The 22644-nt window shown below is 54.9% G+C and overlaps 2 protein-coding genes across 4 annotated transcripts in view; one reads left to right on the top strand and one right to left on the bottom strand.

Annotated features, from left to right (window-relative positions):
* The window catches only part of B4GALNT3 (beta-1,4-N-acetyl-galactosaminyltransferase 3), a 101118-nt gene extending 82029 nt beyond the window's left edge, over window positions 1–19089 (top strand). The window contains 17 exon segments of the mRNA XM_028532358.2: window positions 2156–2251; window positions 2729–2819; window positions 3238–3338; window positions 3869–3936; window positions 5016–5094; window positions 5203–5269; window positions 7124–7267; window positions 7970–8079; window positions 9054–9154; window positions 9426–9487; window positions 10147–10942; window positions 12445–12764; window positions 13413–13566; window positions 13794–13866; window positions 14248–14401; window positions 15014–15140; window positions 16903–19089. Coding sequence (XP_028388159.1) covers window positions 2156–2251; window positions 2729–2819; window positions 3238–3338; window positions 3869–3936; window positions 5016–5094; window positions 5203–5269; window positions 7124–7267; window positions 7970–8079; window positions 9054–9154; window positions 9426–9487; window positions 10147–10942; window positions 12445–12764; window positions 13413–13566; window positions 13794–13866; window positions 14248–14401; window positions 15014–15140; window positions 16903–17011 — 2652 coding nt within the window. The 3' untranslated portion in view covers window positions 17012–19089.
* A 775-nt stretch (window positions 19090–19864) lies between these two features.
* On the bottom strand, window positions 19865–21635 carry NINJ2 (ninjurin 2). Of its 3 annotated transcripts, none has more exons than XR_004901461.1 (3): window positions 21411–21635; window positions 20672–20915; window positions 19865–20260 (listed from the first exon to the last, which is right to left on the bottom strand). XR_004901461.1 is itself a non-coding variant. In XM_036018506.1 (3 exons), exons 1-2 carry the CDS (start codon window positions 21574–21576, stop codon window positions 20749–20751), a joined length of 333 nt encoding a protein of 110 aa, XP_035874399.1. In that variant the 5' UTR covers window positions 21577–21635; the 3' UTR covers window positions 19865–20260; window positions 20732–20748. The 3 variants fall into 3 exon arrangements, 2 of the variants coding, with proteins under 2 accessions (XP_035874399.1, XP_028388975.2); XM_036018506.1 differs by having other exon boundaries at window positions 20732–20915; XM_028533174.2 differs by lacking the exon at window positions 19865–20260 and having other exon boundaries at window positions 20668–20915.
* Between the last annotated feature and the right edge of the window lie 1009 nt (window positions 21636–22644).

Below are 22644 nucleotides of genomic sequence, written 5' to 3'. Positions count from 1 at the left end.
CACAGCTACTTAACATATCTATGCAACCAGTCAAAGGTTATAGATATGCCAAATGACCACTCCAGAGCTTAGCTGCAAGGCTGTTGCTATGCTAAACAGCTCTCAATGGCCCTGCTCCATTTGTCACTTCCCCCAACCCACACCCTGGGTGGGGGGAGGGGGAGATGGAGACATCCCAAAGTCTCCTGGACACCTTAAGTTCTGGACCCCATTTTAAAATGCTCATTTGGGCCGCCCCCCCTGGCTGCACCCTGTAACATGGGCCTGGGGAGGAAGATGGCGCAGTCATCCTTGAGAGACTCCCCACCTACAGCCTTAGAGTGGGTGAAGCATGGTTTGAGGGCTAGCTTAATGTTGAGTGAGGGCCTAGACCTCCAAGGGGACGGAAGGTCCTCCTTCTGCACTTGCATCTCCTGGCCTGTGGTTTCCTGCAGCATCTCAGGCGAGGCCAGGAGTGGGGAGGTGGCCAGCCGCCCTCTTTCTTCCTTCCCTCCTTTCCCTGCCCAAACCCACTGTGGCCTCTGATTTCCTGGTTGAACACAGCAGACTTCTGGTGGTATGCCCTCCCTCCGCAATTTGTTGTGGATCTGAGCACACTGCCCTGAAAGTCCCAGGAAAGGGCAGTGAGGCCATTGGCAGGAGACACCGAGTCTTGTAAACGGGACTTAAGGAATTTCTCCAGAAGTAGCACAATGTACCCATTCTTTCCTTTCAAGAAGCCTTAACCCTCCCCCCACCTACCCAGCCCACATTCTCTCTCCCACCCGCCTCAGCCCCCCACTCATATTCCCTGGAGTGATGGCTGCTTCCCAAGATTCCACATTCCTAGCATTGGTCAGGCCAATGCACCCAGGAAGTACCAAGTTGCTGAAGGGATGGGGAATGACAGACTCTCTTGGGTCTTTCCTGGGTCTGCTGTAGCCAGTGTTTCCCCGCAGCGAGGGCCTGTGCCCGCCCACCAGCCACAGCTCTTTGGCGTTCTGTTGAGTAGTTCTCCTCCACCCCCATGTTCTCTCCTTCCACCATCCCTCCCTCCAGACCTTTTGCTGGAAACCTTATGTCACTCCCTTCTATCTGGGCTTCCAGTCTAGGGGCCCTTCCTCCTCTGTTTTCCTAAGGGCAGCTTAGATTTTGATAAGGATGGGCCACAAAGGGGAGGGAGGGCAGGATCTATTTTCGTAGAATAATTGAGGTCCCACCTCCCACAACCTGGAGATTAAGCTCTGGGGGAGGGGAGGAGAAAAGGGCTGAGGTGGGGTAATCTGAAACTCAGTTGTCAGGATACATTGGGACAGCATCCCCCTGCTTCCCCCCCCTCTCAACTCCAGGCCTCCACCCACTCAGAGTACTTGCTGCTGCCTTAGCCCTTTCTTCTGAAGGGGCCCCTCTGTTCCAGGCCTCCCGCTCTCTCCTGAGGAGCAGAGAGAGAACACATCCTCCGTTCCTGCCTTCCCAGCGCTGCCCGGAAGCCCCAGGCACCTGGCTCGTTATTCCAGCGAGGCCTGGGCAGAGTGGGGCTTTGAACTCTTGAGAGCAGTGGGAGGCTGGGAGGTGAGGTCTGCAGATGGGCCCCCAGAGACCTCCTGCAGTGCTTTTCCAGCTGCTGCCTCACAAGGGGAGCCCCAAGTGTGAAGACCACTGGGTAGATAAGGTTTCACCAGCAGACAGCTGTGGAGCTTTCCTTTTACTAGGCATTAGGAGAGGAGAGGGAGGGGAGCGAGTCTTCAGCTGAAACCCCCACTTGGCACTTCCTTCCAGTTCCCTCTGTCATCTCTGCCATTCTGTCAAGGCTGTTTCTCCCCCTTGCCTGGGGAATGCAACCCAGCCTACTTCCTGTGTGGAAAGAGCCAGTGTGTGTGTGTGTGTGTGTGTGTGTGTGTGTGTTTACGTACGTATGTACACGTGTATGCATGCGTGGCCAGAAAAACAGGCCCAGGCCTCAGGGCCAGGCCACAGGGAAGACATTCCTGAAAGAAGCCGAGGGTGCCAAGGATGGGAACGGGACTGAGGTGGGCCACGACCTTCAACAGTGAGAGGAACTCTGAAGCTGGGGCTGTGGTGGCCTGTGCCTCTGTCTCTCCACCCTGCCTCTCTAGCCACGGGGCCACGGACAGGTTTGGGATGCTCACTCTCGCTCCCCTCTCTGCCCGTGCAGTTCCGGGGCCACGCCAACCTGCATGTGTTTGAAGACTGGTGTGGTAGTTCCGTCCAGCAGCTCAGGAGGAACCTCCACTTCCCACTGTACCCCCACGTGAGTGCTGTGGGCCCTTTCTCCCTCCACACCGTCTCGTCCCCTCTGCCCAGTTCTGCCTCTTATCCACACCTCCCCACCCTTCTGTCTTCCTTATCTTTCCTTTTTTTCTGGTTTGCTTTCTTTCCTTTATTTTGTGGGCCCTTCTTTCCTCTCCAAGCAGTATCTGCCTTGCTCCATCCCCAGAGGTTCCTTCTGCCATCCTCGCCAGCATTTCAGCTTTAGACTCATTGTGGCCGTCATATAGTTTACTGGGAGCCACCACATAGGGTTGTGCTGGCTGTGCGCTGCACAAGGTCACCTGGACAAAGCACCCAAGTGGAGGCGGAAATCTTGCCTATACTCCGTATCAAGCCATGCCCTGCTCCCTCCTGTCTCACTCCCTCCTGGTCTTCCCACCAGCCCTGTGTGAGCCAGTCTCTTCACTTTCCTCTTCCCTCTGCTGGGTAACAGCTTCCCTCCCCTTTCCTGGCATAGATACGCACGACTCTGAGGAAGCTGGCCGTATCCCCCAAATGGACCAACTATGGCCTCCGCATCTTTGGCTACCTGCACCCCTTCACTGATGGTGAGGCCAGCCCCAGTGTCCCACCCTTCTGCTTTCCTGCCTCAGAGTTCTTTAGGGTATCCAGAGAGCATAAGCCTGTAGCTGCAAAATAAGTCTGCACTGGGATGCTGTTAGTATGCTGTTGAGGAGAGGGGAGATCGAGTCCAGTGAGGTCCCATCCAGCCCCATCCTCACCCCCTCCCCCAGGTTGAATTCATTCCTTGCAACTAGCATTGCAAGGCTGAAAAACTAGCGTCACCTCTCTCCCTAGTCTTCCCTTCTTCATAGTGTCTCTCTGGATGGAGAAACCCCCCTCTACAAGGGGGAAGTTATGCACCAAGCCCCCGAGAGAATTTAATTGCTGTAACACAATACAGTATGGTCCTCAGTCCTGACTCTGATGTTCTTGCTCTCACCTGGACTCTCCCCCACTGCCCAGGGACAATCCAGTTTGCTATCGCTGCAGACGACAATGCGGAATTCTGGCTGAGCGAGGATGACCAGGTCTCAGGCCTTCAGCTGCTGGCCAGTGTGGGCAAGGTAGAGTCAGCTCAGCCCTGGGGCTCTCCCCTTGGTCCCAGGTGCCAGGCATTGAAGGGACCCCAGCCTCCATTATAGACTCTTATTACCACTCGTATCTCTGCTGTGACTGCCAGGGAAAAAGGTGGGAACAAGGAGCATCCTCCCTCTCACCCCACCCCATTTCACACAGCGATAAACAGAGGAGGAGGGAGAAGTCAGGCCGAGGCTGGGAAAAGACACCGGGAAGATTCGTCTGTGGGCGGGGCCTGGGCCACTCCTGTCTTTTGGTTCAAGAGTCCTTAGCTCAGTGCTTAGGACTCAGAGCTGAGGGGACAGAGTGCTAGGGCCTTTTGGGGAGGGTGGAGGTGCTTCTTGCCCCGGTCACTCCCTTCGCTCCCTTCTGTCTTCTGTCTCATCATCATTCCTCATCTCCTCCCTCTTCTTACTCTACTTTTCCTCATTCCTTCCTTTTTCTTCTCTCACCAACTCCCATCCTTTGTATTTTCTCTTTTTTTGCCCTCCTTTGCTCTCTCTCCTCACACTTCCAGACTGGAAAAGAGTGGACTGCCCCAGGAGAGTTCGGGAAATTTCGGAGTCAAATTTCCAAGCCAGTGAGGTGAGTAGGGAGCACCATGACATTCTCAAGAGTGGCAAAGAAACCCCAGCCTCCCGCAGGTGCTGAGGCCAAGTCCAGGTCACAGAGCCCAGCGTGTCCCTGCCGCTCTCCAGCCGTCCTTATTCCTGCTGGGCACCCGTCATGCATGTTAGTACGTGAAGTCTTTGACCTAGAAACCATCTGGCTCATCCTTCCTCATTTTGCAGAGGAAGAAACTGAGGTCCAGAGGGGGACTGTGACTTAATGAAGGTCACACAGCTATTTGGTGACACTCTGGACTGGAAAACAGCAATGGGTCTCTTTGCTCCCAGTCCTTGCCTTTCACATTCTCTCCATACCCCAAAATGTCCACAGCTGTACAGCCTCAACACCTGCTGCCCTGCCCGTGCTGTGTAAAAGGACCTGTTCGCAGGGATCCCTTGGTAGCCTGGAGGGAAACAAAGGCCTTTCCCAGCTAATAGTGGCTGGAATCACTTTAACAGCTGTCTGGGAGACGAGCGCCACCTGGTGGCTAGCACACACACACACAAGCAAGAACATGCGTTGGCTTGATGGTAACAATATCTATGTTGATAATAACAACAGTCCACCTGCAAAGAGCATTTGCCATGAGCCAGCCTCTGTGGTGTAATGCAGCATAACAGCCAACGCCATGGGCTCTGAAGCAAATCCAAACTCCTGGGTCCAAATTCCAACTCCACCACATATTACCTCGTCCACTTTGGACAAATGACCCGATTTCTGTGCCTCAGTGTCCCTATCTACAAGCAAGGATTAAGTGACTTAGTGTATATGAAACACCCGGAACAGGGCCTACCACAAAGTAACAACTCTCTAAGGGTTGATTATTATAATGTATTTGATTCTCCCCATTGTCCTGTGAATGTTAGTAAATGGTCAAGTGGGGACTCTGACCCAAGTGGTTAAATGGCAGGACCCTGGGACTCCTAAGAGCAAGGAGACGAGAGTCATGGTGGTGAGGTCCTGTGGGACCAGTTGGGCACAGTGGAAGAGTGGGACAGGGGGATGACCACAGAGGCCGGGGACAGCCCTGTTTCCCTGCTCTCTCCTTCCGGCAGCCTGTCAGCCTCCCGCAGGTACTACTTTGAGGTGCTGCACAAGCAGAATGATGAGGGCACTGATCACGTGGAAGTCGCGGTGAGTTCCATTGTCAGCTCTTAGCCTCTCCTCCTCCCTCGTCTCTTGAACCCTTTTCAAAATCTATCTGCCTCCAACCTTCCATGTCCACCCTCTTGCCTCTTCCAGTGGCGACGGAATGAGCCTGGAGCCAAGTTCACCATCATTAACTCCCCTTCGTTGTCCCTCTTCACAAGTGAGTACAGGCTCTGAGATGGAGGCAGGATGGTGCCCATAGGAGGCTCAGCCCACCTTGGGGACTGGGTGAGGGGAAGGGTGGGAGGTGGAGGCTAAAGCTCAAGGTGCTTGGAACATGGGTGTGAAGGGACAGGAACAGAACCTGAAGGGGCCCTAAGGTCAGAGGTCTTTAACTCTCAGGGGTCAGAGACCCCTTCTGAGAACCTGAGGGAAGCTCTATAAATCTTCCACTCTGAAAAATTCCTTTGTGCACCCCTACACAATATGTTGTATGTGATTCCAAGGATATCCAGGGACTACGAACTATGGGTTATTTGTAAGAAGCTTACTCCAGATGAAAGACCTGAGTGAGGCCAGTCGCCTATTTCACAGATAAGGCAGCCCTGGTTCTTTCCCAGCCATGGCAGAGGAGAGGGAACTTTCCCAACTGCTTAAACTTTGCAGGAAATGGGCTCTTCCATTGTACTGTTCGTTGCTTATGATTTTCTTAGCAAGACTGTCATCCGGAGGTCTCACTGAGAAGTTGCCACCTCGCGGGTTGGGCCATGAGGAAAAGCAGACAGGGCTAGAACCTTAAGGGGAGAAGGAAAAGGCAGGTGCTGGGAGGGGACCAGGAAGGCCAGGGAAGTGCGTGTGTGAGACGGGGTGGGATGGAGAGAGAAGGGAAGGCTGGGTTCACAGGGGAGGGTGCACGTGTGGAACGGGCAAGGTGATGGGAGGAGGTTGCTGGTGACCAAAGCAAGAGGCTGAAGGTCAAAGCAGAGGGGGCAGTTGCTGGGTTGCTGCGAGAGAAAGAGGGCAGAATTGGAATCCATAGATTCATTGTGAACCCAGAAGAAAGAGAACCATAGCAAAGCTCAGGTAAGAAACTAGTAAAATGGATCAGAGGTAGGTAGCCTTGGGTGTACCAGGAGAGCTCTCTTTGGGGCTGAAGACAAATGAACCCAGGAGGCAGAGAGCAGAGAGGCCAGCAGCCCTCAGGTGAGGAGCGGGGCTTCGGGGACCACCAGGGAGTGCCCTGATCGCCATAGGCAGTGAGACCTGTCTGTCCCAGAGGCAGCGTAGCCTGCAGGCTGAGACTGCGCCTGGGTTCAAACTTTGCCATTTATCAGTTTTGTGAGCTTAGGCAAGTGACTTAGAGTTTCTTTGCCAGAGTTCCTTATCTGTAAAATAGGAATAATAATAATAATAATAGTATATAAGTCAAGTGGTATTATGAAGATTAAATGTGTTATTTGTAAGATGCTTAGAACATGCCAGGCTTATTTTGTGGTAAGTGCTGTGTGTGTGTGTGTTTTAAAGATTTTATTTCTTTATTTATTTTTAGAGAGAGGGAGAGAGAGGGAGGAAGAGAGGGAGAGAAACATCAATGTATGGTTGCCTCTCAAGCGCCTATACTGGGGACCTGGCCTGCAACCCAGGCATGTGCCCTGACTAGGAATTGAACCTGAGACCCTTTGGTTCACAGGCCTGCACTCAATCCACTGAGCCACGCCAGCCGGAGATATATGTGTTTGTTCAATAAACTAAAGATACTTACAATGACAAATTTCTAGCAGGTCATAGTAAAGCATTTTGAGGAAACTGTTTTTTTACAAGTCACACAAAAACTATGGTGTGTGCTAGTCATGGGGCCAGTGGAGGGATTGAAGGGAGGTTACAAACTGAAACTGCAAGTTCTGGGGGTTTAGGACCAGAGGGAGGAGGGTCAAGCACATCCTGTACTGTCCCTGGGGTACACAGGAACCTGACCGAGCCTCTTCTGGGCCCCTCAAAGAGGCAGGGCCTGGGCTCTGGGCTGGGTCTGCTCCAGGGCTCACAGAGGTCCTCTGTTCTTTCCTCCCTGGCCCAGATGAGACGATCCTAAGGATGGACGAGGTGGGCCACATCCCACAGACTGCAGCCAGCCACGCCAGCTCCCCAGACTCTCTTCCCACAGAGGAGCAGCCCCTCGCCGACATGCTTCGGCCCGACCCTCGGGACACCCTCTATCGAGGTGAGGCCTTGGCTGCATACTTGTCACCCAGTCTGGGGACAATACACTGCCAGGGCCATGGTGTGGGTGAGGGAGACACAGGAGACCTGCAGGGCCACCACAGTGCCCCCAACCCAGAAGACTGTGGTGTAAAATATAACATGCACAATGAAAAGTATAAAAATATGTATGCACAGTTTTATGTCATACAGATCATGACAGAACACACGTTTGTGCACCTGCCTCCCAGGACCAGAGCGCACGAGAGCCCAGAGTACTCTGAGCAGCCCCTGCAGCCACAGCTGCCATAGCTTCTTGTCGGCCAGGGAGAGAAATATGTTCCCATTGAGGTGTTCAAGTCTTTTGACAAAGTCATGTCCTGCATCTGCCCGTGCCCTACTTCTAGAAGGAAATTCAGTTATTGCACTGCACTAGGGCAAGGCTTAGTGGCCTCTTGAAAGTCGCTAACCTTCATTGAGGCCAGCCCCGTACAGCAATCCCAATGCTATACTGTGCCCTGAACTAGAGACTGTGTGAGTCCTCTGTCACCGAGGTGCTGTGTGGATGCCCCACCCCAGACAAGTGGCGCCAGACTTGGTCTGGCAGCCTCAGCCAATGGCCATGGACTCTGACCACAGCTGCCTTGAGTGGATACAGAGAGGGGCCTGCAAAGGGCAGAGGGCTGCAGCCTCACCCTCATCCCTCTTCCCTTAACGTCCTCAGTGCCTCTGATCCCCAAGTCTCATCTCCGCCACGTCCTGCCTGATTGTCCCTACAAACCCAGCTACCTGGTGGATGGGCTCCTCCTGCAGCGCTACCAGGGCCTCCGGTTTGTAAGTCTGGGGCCCGGACAGTGTGGGGCAGGAGAGAGGTCTTGTTGCCTATGGCTGAGATGGGGGGTTGCTGAAGCTGACTGCCCCCTCCTCACCACGTCGCATACCAGCAGACAGGATGGCCTCACAGGCTCCTGGGCTGGAAGAACTAGCACTCCAACTTGGCCCGGATGGACTGCCCTGCAAAGCCTGAGAATGGAGTTCTGCCTTAGGAAGCCCCCACACCCAGTTCTGCCACAGCGATGATGTGAGCTGGGCTGACGTGAGGCCTCTTACACTCCCTGCTCCATGGGCCACACAACCGTAGCCTGCCTGGGTTAGTCCTGCCAGCCAGGCAGCCAGCAGTATTCATTACACTCATAGACAAGGCTCTGGGGACATGAACTGTAGAGGGGAATGAAAGAGCATCTCCAGTCCATGTGGAAACTGGAGAGGCAGAATGAACACTGTACCCAGATCCAGAGATGATTGCAAGAGAATGCTGGAGGCAGGAAGAGAAAAGCCAGGACTCAGAGGATGGCTGGGGTGTCACCAAGAAGGTTTTGGGTGGAGATCACCTTGAGCTATATTGAAGGAAGGCAAAAAGATGTGTAGTAAATAATACAAGAGGTTGTTCCAGAGTCGTGGGAGGTTGCAGGTAAAGGTGCAGAGGTTGCAGGAGAGGACCAGATGGCTGGAGGAGGAGGGAGCGGTCTCCGTGGCTGCTGGGGAGAAGGAGCTGGCTCGGAAGAGGAGGGACACACGAGCGAGCTAGATCAGGGTTCCGATAGGTCCAGAGGGACCAGCGAGGAGGCATAAAGAGTGGGGCAGAATCCTGGTCTGCATAAGCACATGTCTCATTCAGAGCACAGAGCAGCCCCTCTCTCCCCACTAGGGCAGGTCCTGAGGAGCTGGAGGTAGGCTCGCCTCTGGTGGGTGGGCTTCTTACCAGGATCCCACCCTCTTCCTCCCGCTGTTTCTTTCTCTACCTCCAGGTTCATCTGTCCTTCGTTTACCCCAATGACTACACCCGCCTGAGCCACATGGAAACCCATAACAAATGCTTCTACCAGGAAAGCACGTTCTACCAAGACAGGTGAGCAACACAGAGCGAGGCAAGAAGACCGCGCTCTGCTGGAGCCCGGGTGGCTCCCCGGACCAGAGGGGCTGCAGGCGTCCTTCCAGTCCCAGGAGCCTTGGCTCTTCCTGGGCACTCCCCAGGCTCACAGGCTGGCACACTCCCACCCAGCCCCCATCCTCTGTTCCGGGCTGGGGCCGAGGTCCGACTGCTGCTGGTACTGCCAGCAGAGCCTCCTGTTTTGCCTGCAGGGCACAGGGGCCATTCTGCCTGTCGCTTCCTCCTACAGGTTCAGCTTTCAGGAATACATCAAGATTGACCAACCTGAGGAACGCGAGCCGGAGCAGCCAGGTACAGAGGGAGAGCTGAGGCTTCCAGGCCAGACTGGGAGGGTGACTGCCGTCCGTTTCCAAAAGTACAGACCGTGCCAGCCCTGCCCGTGAGGAACTTAAAATCCAGACCACATGGCCACTCCCCCCTCACCCAAGGGCATGGAGCGGCGCCCCTGGCTTTTCCAAACCAAGGCCCATGTAGAACAGGACTGTTGGTGGCAGCATGCGGGTCAGCTAGGGGAGACTCCGGGCCCTGGAGGAGACTGCTTGGGCTGCTCGATTGAGGGCCTGCTGTCCTTGGCATGTCCCTTGAGAAGTGCTGCTGCTGCTGCTGCAGAGAAGCACCGTCTTCCTGTGGCCTTTCTTCTTGAGGCCTCTGGGCTTGGCTGGGTCCATTTGTTGGGATCCTCCATGTGCCAGGCACCTGCTAGGCACCCTGCGCTGCATATCACTCCCCCTCCATAAAAACCCTATGGCAGGTGGATTGTTAGTCCCTTTATGCAAGTGGAGAAACCGGGGTTACTGAAGTTGAGCGACTTGCCCCAGGTCACACAGTGAGTGGCAGAGCCCAAATGCCACCCCGTCTGAAACTCCGGAGTGTCACACATAATCATCAGCTGTCTTGTGTATCTCCTTGGGGAAAGGTTGAAAACTCTGAGTGGTTGTTATTAACAACAGGTTTTGAGGAAGGCCTTCTGGAAGAGTCCCAGTATGGAGAGGCGGCAGAGGAGACCCCTGCCTCCAAGGACCAGAATGCCAGGAGGCCAGAGGGAAACCAAGTGCCTACTTCTACCCCGGGGCAGGACGTCACTGACTACCGCCTCCGAAGCCTGCGGAAACTCCTGGCGCGGCCCCGGGAGGGGCTGCCGGCCCCCTTTTCCAAACAGAGCTCTACAGCTCCCCTCCCAGTGAGGACCAGCAATGTCCCAGGGCAGCAACCAGAGAAGCGGGGGAGAAAAACCAGCCCTGAGCCCAGCCAGGATCCACCTCACTCTGCCAAGTGGCCCCCTGGGCACCTGGTAGGGAACCGGCCTCAAGTTAAAAGGCCGGGGCCCACAGGTGACAGCCCCAGGAAGACTCTAGGGCAGTCACAGTGGCTTAGTCAAGTCGAGTCCTACATTGCAAAGCAGAGGAGGGGTGACAGGATGGAGCCTCTGGCCCCGAGGAGGGGCTGGCCTGGGGAGGAGGAGGTGGTGGCAGCTGCAGGCCGGGAAGGACAAGTGGAGGGAGAGGAAGAGGGTGAAGAAGAGGAAGAGGAAGAGGATGTGAGTGAGGTGTTTGAATACGTGCCCATGTTTGACCCAGTGGTGAACTGGGACCAGACCTTCAGTGCACGGAACCTTGACTTCCAAGCCCTGCGGAGCGACTGGATTGATCTGAACTGTAACACGTCTGGCAACCTGCTGCTGCCGGAGCAGGAGGCTCTTGAGATCACACGGGTCTTCTTAAAGAAGCTCAACCAGAGGAGCCGGGGGTAAGGTAAAGGGCTCTGCTGGGGCCAGGGCCGAGGCAGGTGGCCGCCCGCTGGCCGGGGAGCGGGACCTGGGGCTGCAACAGTTCCCCTGCTGCAGACTCCCGAGAAGGACAAGTGCCTGGAGCCCCCGCCCCTGGTGACCTGGTGACCTGGTGAAGTGACCTGGACCAGTGAGGCCTTTGTCCCACCGTCGGGCAAGGCTCTGCAGTGCCTGAGCTCCTGACCCGAGAGCCCTGGGGAGGTCCGATGGAGGTGGTCCCCGCTCTGAGGAATGGAGCTAGGGAAAAGGCAGACTGGGTAAAGCCGAGGCCAAAAGGAACGAATAAGCCCAGATGTGAGCTAGAAGGACGAGGGCAGGAGATGTGGCCGAGTTCTTTACTGTTCCATTCATTTAACCCGTCAGCATTTTTTCAGTTGAGATCAAACTCACATACCCTTTAATTTACCATTTTATAGTATACAATTCAGTGGCTTTTAAGGATATTCACAGTATTGTATAACTATCACCACTATCTGATTCCAGGACATTTTTTTTTATCACTTTTAAAAGGCTCCCTGTAGCCAACGGTGGTAAATTCCCATTCCTCCTTCCTCCCAGTCTCTGGCAACCACCCCTCTACTTTCTGTCACTATACATTTACCTGCTGTAGACATTTCATATAAATGGAATTAATAATATGTGGCCTTTTGTGTCTGCCTCCTTACACTTAGCAAAACGTTTTTAAGACTCATCCATATTGTCAATGTATTACATATTTCAGTCCTTGTATTGCTGTCTAATGTTCTGTTGTGTGGATATTGTGTATCCATTCATCAGTTAATTGACATTTGGGTTATTTCCCCTTTCTGGCTGTTATGAATACAATGCTACTACTAACATTCATGTACTAAGGTTTTGTGTGAGTGTGTTTTCAGTTCTCTTGGGTATGCACCTAGGAGTAGAATTCCTGGGTCACAGGGTAACTGTGTTAACACTTTTGGGACCTGCCAATCTCTTTTCCAAATCAGCTGTACCGTTTTATATTCCTATTAGCAGTGTATGAAGGTTCCAATTTTGCTACATCCTTGCTAACATTTGGTATTATCCCTTTAAAAAAAAAATAACCATCCTAATGGGTGTGAAATGGTATCACATTATGGTTTAGATTTGCATTTCCCTAGTGACTAATGAGGCCGAGCCAACCAATCAACATTTATCTAATTGTGTATTATGCACTGTTGATTGAACAGAACATTTTATTAATGAGGGTCAACTCCTGAAGGAAACTCTCTCACCTTACATATGATCTCAGCTATGAAAGAGTAGAGATCATCCCAGCTCAGTAGGTGCATTTTTAAATATAGAGGCAGGGAACACTAGAGAGGGTGGGCCTCTTAGCCAATGGCAAAGCCAGTACAAAAGCCAGGGCCTCTTGACCACTGGCCTTGCAGCCTTCTACCACACTACGCCACCCCACATTGGGGGCAAGAATAACTCAAGCCCCCCACCCTTTTTGCTGCAGGAGATACCAGCTACGGCGCATTGTGAATGTGGAGAAGCGTCAGGACCAGCTACGTGGGGGTCGCTACCTCCTGGAGCTTGAGTTGCTGGAGCAAGGCCAGCGCCTGGTGCGGCTCTCTGAGTATGTGTCTGCGCGAGGCTGGCAGGGCATCGATCCAGCCGGCGGGGAAGAGGCCGAGGCCCGGAACCTTCAGGGCCTGGTTTGGGGCCCACGCAACCGCCGGAGACGTGTTTTGAGTGTCCAGGCCCCAGAGCCCAAGCTGTGCTGGCCCCAGGGCTTCTCCTGGGATCACCGCGCCGTGGTCCACTTCATCGTGCCTGGTGAGCCTCCAGCCGAGCAGGGACCCTGCGAGTAATCGTGGGCACCCAGGTCTCTGCTCAGCGACTCAAATCTCACAGGAACTTGTGAAAACAGCCACTTTACAGTTGAGGGACTGAGGCTCACAAGAGAAAAGTCACTGGTCTACGTTTACGTGGCTAGTTCGCATGCAGCTGGGAACGCACTGGCCTGAGGCCGTCACTCCTGCGGTGGCGCCAGGTTTCGGGGTTGGGTGACGATCCACTAGGGTGGTGCTGGGTTTCCAGCCGGTCTGGGGAAGTACGGCAGAGGGAGCTGAATAGAATGGCATAGCTGCTTTTTATAAGGAGAGATGGGACACGTACCGGACAGAAGTGTGACAGTGGGGCAGGACAGGAAATAAAGGATGATGGTGAGATGGACGGACTACAGGGCTTCAGTGTTACAGCACGGGGGTCACTATGAGAGAGCCGATGGCTAGTCCCAGTCAAAGGCCTTCTCGGGGCGTAGAGGCCCCGTCAGGGGCGAGCTCACCTGCGCCTTCTGTCCTTGTGCTGCACTGCCCCGAGCAGAGGTCTGATGGGACTCCGGCTCATGCAGGACCTGGGAGTGAACATGCCCTTCTTTGTGTTACCTCTGCTCCTTTCCCTCTGCTCACCCTGCTTGGGCAGTGAAGAACCAGGCACGCTGGGTGCAGCAGTTCATCAGAGACATGGAAAAGCTGTTCCAAGTCACCGGGGACTCACACTTCAACATCATCATCACTGACTACAGCAGTGAGGACATGGATGTTGAGATGGCCCTGAAGAGGTCCAAGCTGCGGAGGTGAGGAGGTTTCCTGGCTGGAGTGCAACCTGGCCCTCTCCTTCCTGAAGCCTCAGGGCTGCTGCGTCCAGGGCAGAGTCAGGAGTCTCGTCCAGCTTTGCTGATTCCCAGTCTCTGCCCACAATCCCATGCCAGAAGCGTATCAGCAGCATTCTGTGCCTGCTGACTCCTTTCAGGGGGCACTGCAGCCTCATCCTCATGCTCAGCCCTTTTCCCTTCCCCCGCAGCTACCAGTACATGAAGCTGAGTGGAAACTTCGAGCGCTCGGCCGGACTTCAGGCTGGCATAGACCTAGTGAAGGTGAGTGCACGGGGGTGCTTGAGCGATATGACTGAGGATTGGGTAGGAGGTAGAGACACACATATGGGTGTGTGTGGGGCCCGCTCCTCAGGGAGGAAGGAGTGAGGAGACGGGCGTCCTGTCTGTTGTACTGCCAGGGCTGGGGGAAACAAACGACAGGGGAGCATTTGTCCAGGTCCTTGGAGTCCACACAGAGTGGGGGAGGGGTCAGACTCACCTTCTCATTGCGAGAACCGCGCCCTGATGCCTCGTGCTGTGGAAATCTGCCCAGTACTTTGTTTGGTGGAAGTTGTCAGTCATGCAGTTGGGAAGAGCCAGGGAGAGTGGGTTGGCTTCCTAGCTCTGGTCGGAGGTGGCCGATCCTCCCGCGTGTGCCCCCAGGACCCGCACAGCATCGTCTTCCTCTGCGACCTCCACATCCACTTCCCCGCTGGAGTCGTCGATACCATCCGGAAGCACTGTGTGGAGGGCAAGATGGCCTTCGCCCCCATGGTGATGCGGCTGCATTGCGGGGCCACCCCGCAGTGGCCTGAGGGTGAGCCTGCCCTGAGCTGGGGAGGGAAGGAAAGCCCTCTCCGGCCTTGGTTCTTAGCCCCAGAGCTGGAAACAGTTCCGGCACGGCAGGGTCACCCTCCGCCCCTCTGCTCACCTGGACGGTCCAGAGAAGCGGCCCAGGGGCGGTGCCGACAGCGCAGCCGCAGCCGCAGCTGCAGCCGCGGCGATGAACGTTGCCCGCCCCATCTCCCCCTTCATTCTTGCATGGCACAGCTGTCACGCATTTACTGTGTGCCAGACTCCGTGCTCTGTGAGGATGCGAAGGTGGAAAGACAGGGCCCCAGTCCCTGAGAGCCGAGGAGCGCGGCGCTTGGCTGTGCCCTAGCAGCTGCGGCCTCGAGATCCTACCGCAGGGCTATCCGCAGCCTTGGTCACTGCTTGGTAGGACTCCTGCTTTCACTGGACCCTGGACCTTAGCTCAAGGGGCTCCCCCTCAAAATAGGCAAGGGACTTGCCCAGATGAGACAGTTTTCAGCTACAGGCACCCCCATCACCCGTCTTTCAGAAAGGACTCTAGGGTTGTCACCTGGAGGACATCTTTGTTACTTTCTCCTGGCCCTGGCTCACCTCACCTGGAGCTTCTTGTCCACAGGCTACTGGGAGGTGAATGGATTTGGGCTGCTTGGCATCTACAAGTCAGACCTGGCCAGGATCGGGGGCATGAACACCAAGGAGTTCCGAGACCGCTGGGGTGGGGAAGACTGGGAGCTGCTGGACAGGTGACTGGGAAAGGGGGGCATCTGAGGGGTGTGCTGGAATTCTGTCCATCAGGCACTCCGGTGAGGGGGGAGGCACGGGGCAAGAGCATCCGGGACCCAGGCTGCCGGTTCCCCTAAAGCAGGCAAAGGCACTGAACTCAGAGGAAGCTCTGCCACTTACTGCCCCTGCTGAGACTCCGCTTCTCTCCCTGTTAAAAGGGGAGGATGCTGCCTCCGTCTCTGTCACTGGGCTGGTGTGGAAAGTGCTTGGTAAACTGTCAGGGGAAAAGTAAAATAGATCAGTACAGATGTAAGTGATAATGTTCTGATCAGCAAACAAGTCGCAGTGGGAGCACATGGCTTCCTCCTCCAGGGTGAAGCTGCCTGCGGGAGGGGGCTGAAGCTGTGGCATGGGTAAGAGAGACAGGCCAACGGGTCGGGTCGGGACAGACTTTGGGGCCAGCAAGGGAGGTCGTGTGGACCATTAAAGAGCAACAAGCCACCCGGGAGGTTCTGGGTCCCCGGCAGCCTGGGGAGAAGGGAGTTTCAGGGAAGAGGAGAAGGACAGGGCAGGGAGCTGGCTGGGCTGGGACCCCAGGTTGTAGGGGGTTGTAGAATTCGAGGGTGGTGAGGACGTGGAGGCTGTGTTAGTATGAGATTCCTCTTTCAAGAAATTTGCCGCCAAGAGGAGGGGGAAAGAGGATGGTACTTTGAGAGTTGAGCCTGAGGGGCAGGGGTAAAGGAGAGAGGGTTGGGGGGAATCCAAGAAAGAAAGGGTAGAATTGTTGGAACTGTGTCCGGGGGAAGTGGACAGGGCAAGGTCAGGAGCGGCAGGACAGTGGGGACCTTGACAAGGGAGAGAGACACTTCTTTCTGAGAGACGCAGCCACCCGTCACTGCACCTTTGTGCCGGTGGGTGGTTCACACCCACTCCCTCGTTTGTTCCTCCCCAAACCTCCAAATGAGAAAAGTGAGCCTTGAGAAGTTAATAACTTACCCCAAATCTCACAGCTAGTAAGTATCGGAGGCTTAAAAACTGGATATGTTTATATTTTCTCCTTAGAGGGAAGAAAGGAAAGGAAAATGACGATACTAAGAGAACTGAAGGTGCAAAGGAGGGAGGTCGAGGGAGCTTATATGAGATTAGCCAGATCCAAGTAGATTCCCAAAGTGGACAGAAGCCCGGCCCAGTGTTACCTCTGCCCGTGGTCTTCCTGCCGGGCTGGGAAGAGGCAGCCTCTGGTTCAGTTCTCAACCTTCCTGCCTCTACTGAGGGCCAGGGAGAAGGAAACTGCTTCAAATTCCAGTAACTTCCACCCTGCCCAAAGTACAGGCCTCTCTAGTATTTTACTTTATTATTATTATTTTTTAATCTAAGTGGGCTGTGCATGTGGAAAAAGGAACAGGGAAGGGCTAGGGACAAGGTCTGCTTCAGCCCTCTGTCCCTGTGACATACTGTGACGTGTCCCCTGCTGGCTGAGTGCCAGGAACTGTGCTGCGTGCCCCTGTCTACCATCTGGTTGTCACCCCACCCTCCAGTGGGTGCGCACCCTTAGTACCCTCTTCCTAGAGGTTAGCAGACTGAGGCTCTGGGAGACGACAGACATAACTTACACGGTGTGGAGCTGGGGGTTAGGCCCAGGCTGTCTGGCTCCGAAGCCCACACTCTGCACTGCACCTCGCTCCCCTGCCCTGTGGGGGTGAGCAGGAAGACAGGAGCAGGTCTGTTAAGCCCAGTTGCCTCCCATGCTTCTGCGGCTCATCCTGCCCCTCCCCCACTCAGGATCCTCCAAGCAGGCCTGGAAGTGGAACGTCTCTCCCTCAGGAATTTCTTCCATCACTTCCATTCCAAGCGAGGCATGTGGAATCGCCGCCAGATGAAGATGCCGTAATCCTGAGCAGTGGCCCGCTGGACCAACAACTTCCTGCCCTTGACTTGCAGCTGCTCCCTCAGCAGCCTGCTGACTGCTGGGGGGAGCGAGGAGGGAGCAGAAGCCATTGCTGGGCCCAGAGAGGCCTCAGCACTAACACCCCCACTCCACAGGAGCTGTCCCCTCACACGGAACAGCTGCTAAGGCCCCCCTCCATCCTCTGGGCCTCCAGAGGAAGGACTTGGGGAAGGGGGCCAGGAGGAAGCTCCCTCAGTCACAGGTGGAACAGCTCCTGGGAGGGCTGTGCAGTTAGGTCCGGGAGGGGCCTGCCTGAGTGACACCCGCCTGGATCCTCGAAGTGTGTGCCAGCCTCCCCCTGGTGCTCCTCCACAGCCGGAGCAGTGACCAGGAACGGGAAGCTCTTCGGTTGGACATTTTTCATTGGTTTTTATTTTTAAATCAGAAAAGAAAAACTGTAACTGTCCAGGCCCAGCATGGACTGTGAGAGGGGGGTGGAGTGGTGCCTTTTGGGAGCATCCCCACTTGCATACCTCAGACGAACTCCTGTGTAGAGCTGCGTCCCTCGGCCCTGGGCCCAGAGCTGATTTATAACCAGAGGAGCTGGCCCCTCGAGGAGCACTTCCTCCGCTCCACCACAGGCTCATGCCTTCCAGGGACACGCACATCTCTCCCAGGTAGCCACCAAACAGCTGGCCACCAACCAGGGCATTAAGCTTATCCTCTGTGCAGTACTCACTTCAGACCCATCAGAGGCACAGCACTGGCATTGGCCTCCTGGTGCCACAGAGGGTTGGGAGATGAAGCGGTGGGCAATGGGCTCGTCCTCATGTTTGGCACCTAGGCCAAGCAGGACAGGCAAGGTGGAGGAGGCCGAGAGGAAGAGGATGTGGGTGTGAGAAAGTAAACCATGATTAGACGGAGAGAAGCAGCGGGGTCCAGCAGGAAGGGATGAAAAGGGAACTGGAAAGCTTGAGTCCACTGGGCACAGCTCCCCCGGACTTGCCCTCCTGTAGGGAGTGCCCCAGCCATGGCCTTGAGTGGAAGAAGAGGAAGGGCTGCGTGAACCGGAGAACCATAAAAACCGGGACCAGGGTAGGAAGCGGCAGGGTGACAAGTCTGGGGACCTCTGGGGAGGTGAGGACATCGTTCTGAGATCTCTTCCCCAAGTGGAAGGGAGCAGGGGCGAGGAGGAGCTGAAAAGTGAAGCTAGTTCAGGGAAAATAGCCCTTGGCCTTTGTAGTCTAGGCCACCCTTTCCGTCACCTGATGATCACACACTTATCTTGCACTAATGATCCCCAGGTGCCTTTGCACCTGGGCATTTTTCTACTGCTGCTGCTGCCTCTTCTGCTGCTGCTGCTGAATTCACCAGTGGTGCATTGGACACTGGATCCTAGACTCCAGTGGCTGTTTAGGGAGGCAAACACAGGGCCGCCTGCTGTGAGGAAGGGAGGCCAGTCGGCAGCAGGCCCAGGCTCCACGCTGTGACAGTCTGAGGCACAGCATTTGGAGAGCCCACCTGACAAGTTCTGTAGTCACCCAGAGCATGAACTTGGCATGGGGGAGAATGAGTCTACTGAGAACTCCCGAGCTCGAGGAGAATCTTTGCCTCTGTCATAAGAAATCAGGAAGGACAAGAACTTCTCAGTGACTCAGTGGCTTATGGATGCCCATACCTGCCCCCGGGGCTGTGGCTCTTTAGGGTCCCTGCTCCAGCTTACTGACTGCCTTGGGGAAGGTCTGTGGGGAGCAGGCTAGAGCTGCAGTTGGCCAGCTGGGGTGCTAGGTTTCTTTCTGGGGCCACTCTTCATCGTTGGGTCTTCACAGGGAGGCCTGAGCCCACCCAGACAGCCCTCCTGCTTCACGTCTCCGGACAAGAGGAGCCAGCCCAGCCTCCCTGCCCTGCCCACCCCGCCCCTCTGCCCCTGGCCAGTGCCTTGTGTGTGATGTTTGTTACCTCCACACCATCTGCCTTAAGGGGGAGGACCTGGCGAGGGCTCCTACCCTGTAGGGAAATGTCTGGGGTGGGGGAGGGACTGGGACGCTGGGAGGGAAGCGTTAAATACAGCATCTTCATAGAAAACAGAATGGCTCTTGTTTTCCTGTCACCCATCATGGTGGTAGAGGGTTGGGCTGAGGGGCCCAGCATTCACGTCTCTGTCCTTCGACCATCAGGCCTCTGTGAAGCACGTGCCGAGGACCCTTCCCCAACACCCTCCACCCTTTCCCATTAGCTGGTGTCAGCCCTGTGGCAGACAGCCCCCTCCGTGCTGTTCCTGCAGAAGGACCTCAGAGTCTGAGCATTAGACCGGGCGTTTTCTGTCCAGCAGATCAGTGGAGATGGGTGGTTTCAGTGGAGCGAGGGTGGTGGACACCCTGGGTGAACACGGCTAGAAATGGGGCCAAAAATGGTTTCGGTGGACAGTGGAGAGGAGCTGAGGTGTGGCTTATTCTAAAAAAGCAGACGACCCAAAACTCCTTTCTGCTTGAGCTGAGGACGTCCTGTTGATGCTTGACTGGTGCAGATTGACGTCCCTGGTTATATTTGGTATAGGCATACATCAAAATTTATTTCTATTGCTTAAACACATGCCCCCAAAAAGGCACTAGTATGAAAACTAGAATAGATTTACAGTGGGTCTTGAAAAGGAATGTGTGTACATGCGTTGTTCTAAAATTCACTAATCTGCCGTTGACGTAGCAGACAGTGATTAGTCCGAGGTGTGCGGCGCATTGGAAGTTGACTCGGAGCACAACTCAGAGGAGAGCGGGTGACTAAAAGCTTTCTCTCCATCCAGGCTTGGAGTCTCCTCCTTCAGACCCTTCCAAGGACACAGGTGGAGACGGCAGCTCAGATGCAACTACAGACATAAAAAATGACTTCAGTGGAGTTGCAGAAACTTTTATAGATAGAAATTATCCCATCTTACCTGGGAATGGATGGGACAAAGGGAAGGAATGGAGTAGTCAGAACCGGAGTCCCGAAGCTGGTGGGATTGGGCCCTAGGCAGACTGCCTCAGGGGCAGGCGCTACGGGAGGGAGGGTTGGCACTGCCCCAGTCTGAGCTCAAGGCTCTAGACCAAGATGCAATTCGCTTAGACCAGTATAACAGCCCCTCTTCATTCAGGTGCTATGGGTAGGAAGCAGGCATCTACGCTGCCTTTTCAGGCGCTCCTGGGAGCTGTGGGAAGTGCCCATCAGCCTGGCAGATCAGGGAGGAAGCGGTGGAAGCAGCTCCAGGCCCAGTACCTGTGGGGGACACAGAGAAGAGGCAGTGAGGGCAGTGTTCTCAGACTCCATCGAGCCCTTGATTATTCCCCTGGCAGCCTTCAAGACGCACACGCTGACTCAGTAGGTCTGGAGTGGGCCTGCGAGTCTGTATTTCCAGCAAATTCCCAGGGGCTTTTGCTGCTGTTGGTTCATGGACCACAAAAAGAAATCTCAACTCTCCATCTTGCCTTACTGGAGGGGCAGAGCCAACCACTAACCGTGCTGCCTCCCACCCCTCTCAGGCTGTGGAAACACCTGGTCCTATAACCTAAAGAAGCACCGTGAACAGCGCAGAGGGCCTTTCCAAGTCCCCATCCAGCTCTTCTCCAAGACTCCCTCCTTGCCCCAGATCTGCCTTATCCTTTTGCTTGGCGAGTACTTCTCTCTTACCCCAAACCCTCAGAGGTGGGAAAAAGCCTTTGGGCCCGAGGGCCTCCTGTCATCCCCCACCTGGGTCCCAGCTGAGTTCAGAGAGGGTCCCTTGAGCTCCTGGCAGCCAGGAGCCCTGTCTTATGTGCCCCGAAGGCTGTAATGAAGATGTTGATGACAACAGTGATGAAGACCAAGATGGTGGCAGCATTGTTGAGCTGGTTTAGTCGCCACTGCTTTTCTACCTCATTGAGGTTCAGCCGTGCTATGGAGAAGTGGGGTTGAGAGGTAAAAGTCAGGGTGGGGGCCACAGCCTGGAGCTTCCCTCACAATACCCACTGGAGTTCAGAAAAAGTCCAGCAGCTCCAAGATCCATGTGACAGAAATCTAGGGAGGTGGTGTCGCTGCACTCGATGGCTCTTCCCTCACTGACCAGTGTGAGGGCGACCATGTGGTGCTTCACAGAGGTGGGGTTTGAGAAGCTACAGTGGGTCTTCTGAGAGTAGGGATGGAACTCACACAGAGGGCAGTGTGGCACTCAGCTACGAGTTAGTGGGGACTGTCGTTCAGCAGGTGTTGTGGAGTGGCCACCATAGGGAACACCAAGAGGTAGAGCAGGGTGCTTGTCATCACTGTGCAGGTGGTACTTGGGCATTTGTAGGTGCAGAGGGCTAACACCAGGTTAGTGCATGGCTGCGAGACACCAGGGGTTCATCTTCCCACTAGGGGGCACTAAGGCCAACTCCAGGCCTGGGCTCACCAATGACTACCAGGAGGATTCCAATGACGACCTGCAGGAGCAGAGAGATACTGATGAGGGTGATGAGGGTAACATAGTATTGAGAGGACGGCCCCTGCTCCAGCACTGTCTTCAGCCGCATGGCATTGGACATGAAGAGAGCCACATCCAGCATGCTCTCTGCCATGCTCTTCTTGGTGGCATAATGGTTCAGGTTGATGGGCTGGCTTCTGCTGGGGTCAGGGTTCCCAGGCTGTAAGGGAGAAAGCACAGGCTTACCTGGGAGGCTCAAGAGGGAAGCAGTTGAGGAACTGGAAAGAAGAGTGAGGTTTTAAAGCTCTCCTCCAACTGGCCAGGAGCAGGTAACACCACCCTCAGTTTTATGGCCTGAAAGAACTCTGGAATAATGTCATGTAATATATATTTTACAGAGGGTAGGGTCGCCCTTCCCTCGCACCTTCACACATCCAGCTGAAGAATGCTGGGAGGAGCCTCAGCCGCTTGTAAAATGTACGTTACTCACTTTCTGCCGTTTTGCAGGGGCCAGGCATGGCCTAGGGCCACTGTTTTCTTCTGAGAGGAAAGCCTGTCAGAAGACAACAGTGGGAGTCTTGGGTGGAATAAGAAAGGCACCTCTCTCCCAGAACGATGCCCCTCGAAGCAGGACACAGCTTAGTGAATGGGAATGGATCACAAGCTGAGGAAACAGCCCCTCCTCAGCCCCTCAGACCTGGGCTGCAGCCCAGCTCACACTTGCCTGTGGTCAAACACAGGCCCAGGTATGGACACACATCTGGATGCATGTGTGTGTGTGTCAAAATCTCTGAATTTGTTTTTTATTTTCTGGCTAGGATTTATTGGCATAATTTACATTTGCTTTGATTTGATTTTGAAATGTAAAACAGAGCTCTTATCTTCAAGAAGTCACTAACTCCAGAAGAGGGAGTCACAATGCAGGGCATGTGGGTTGGACCTCGGGGTGAGCCAAGTTCAGACTGGGCGCTGCAGGCAATGTGCAGCCACTCAAAAGAACTTGGGTACAATTTTGAGACATTAATGCAGAAGTGCTGCTTGGGATGATTGGCCAGGGAGGGCCCAGAGGCAGGAGCTCTGTTGAAAGGTATGGTGTTGACTCAGGGTCAGGGTGATAGGGAACTGAACCAGAGTGCGGAAAGGGAGAGGGAGGAAGGACCTCGGGAGAAGTTACAGCCTGCGGTAGGGAAGCTACCTGAGCAGGTGCCCACAACAGGGTGTC

This window comes from Phyllostomus discolor, chromosome 2 (assembly GCF_004126475.2).
Source record: "Phyllostomus discolor isolate MPI-MPIP mPhyDis1 chromosome 2, mPhyDis1.pri.v3, whole genome shotgun sequence".
NCBI classification, from domain to species: Eukaryota; Metazoa; Chordata; class Mammalia; order Chiroptera; family Phyllostomidae; genus Phyllostomus; species Phyllostomus discolor.
The sequence above is the reverse complement of the archived record's forward strand: the minus strand, read 5'-3'. Positions and strand labels throughout refer to the sequence as shown.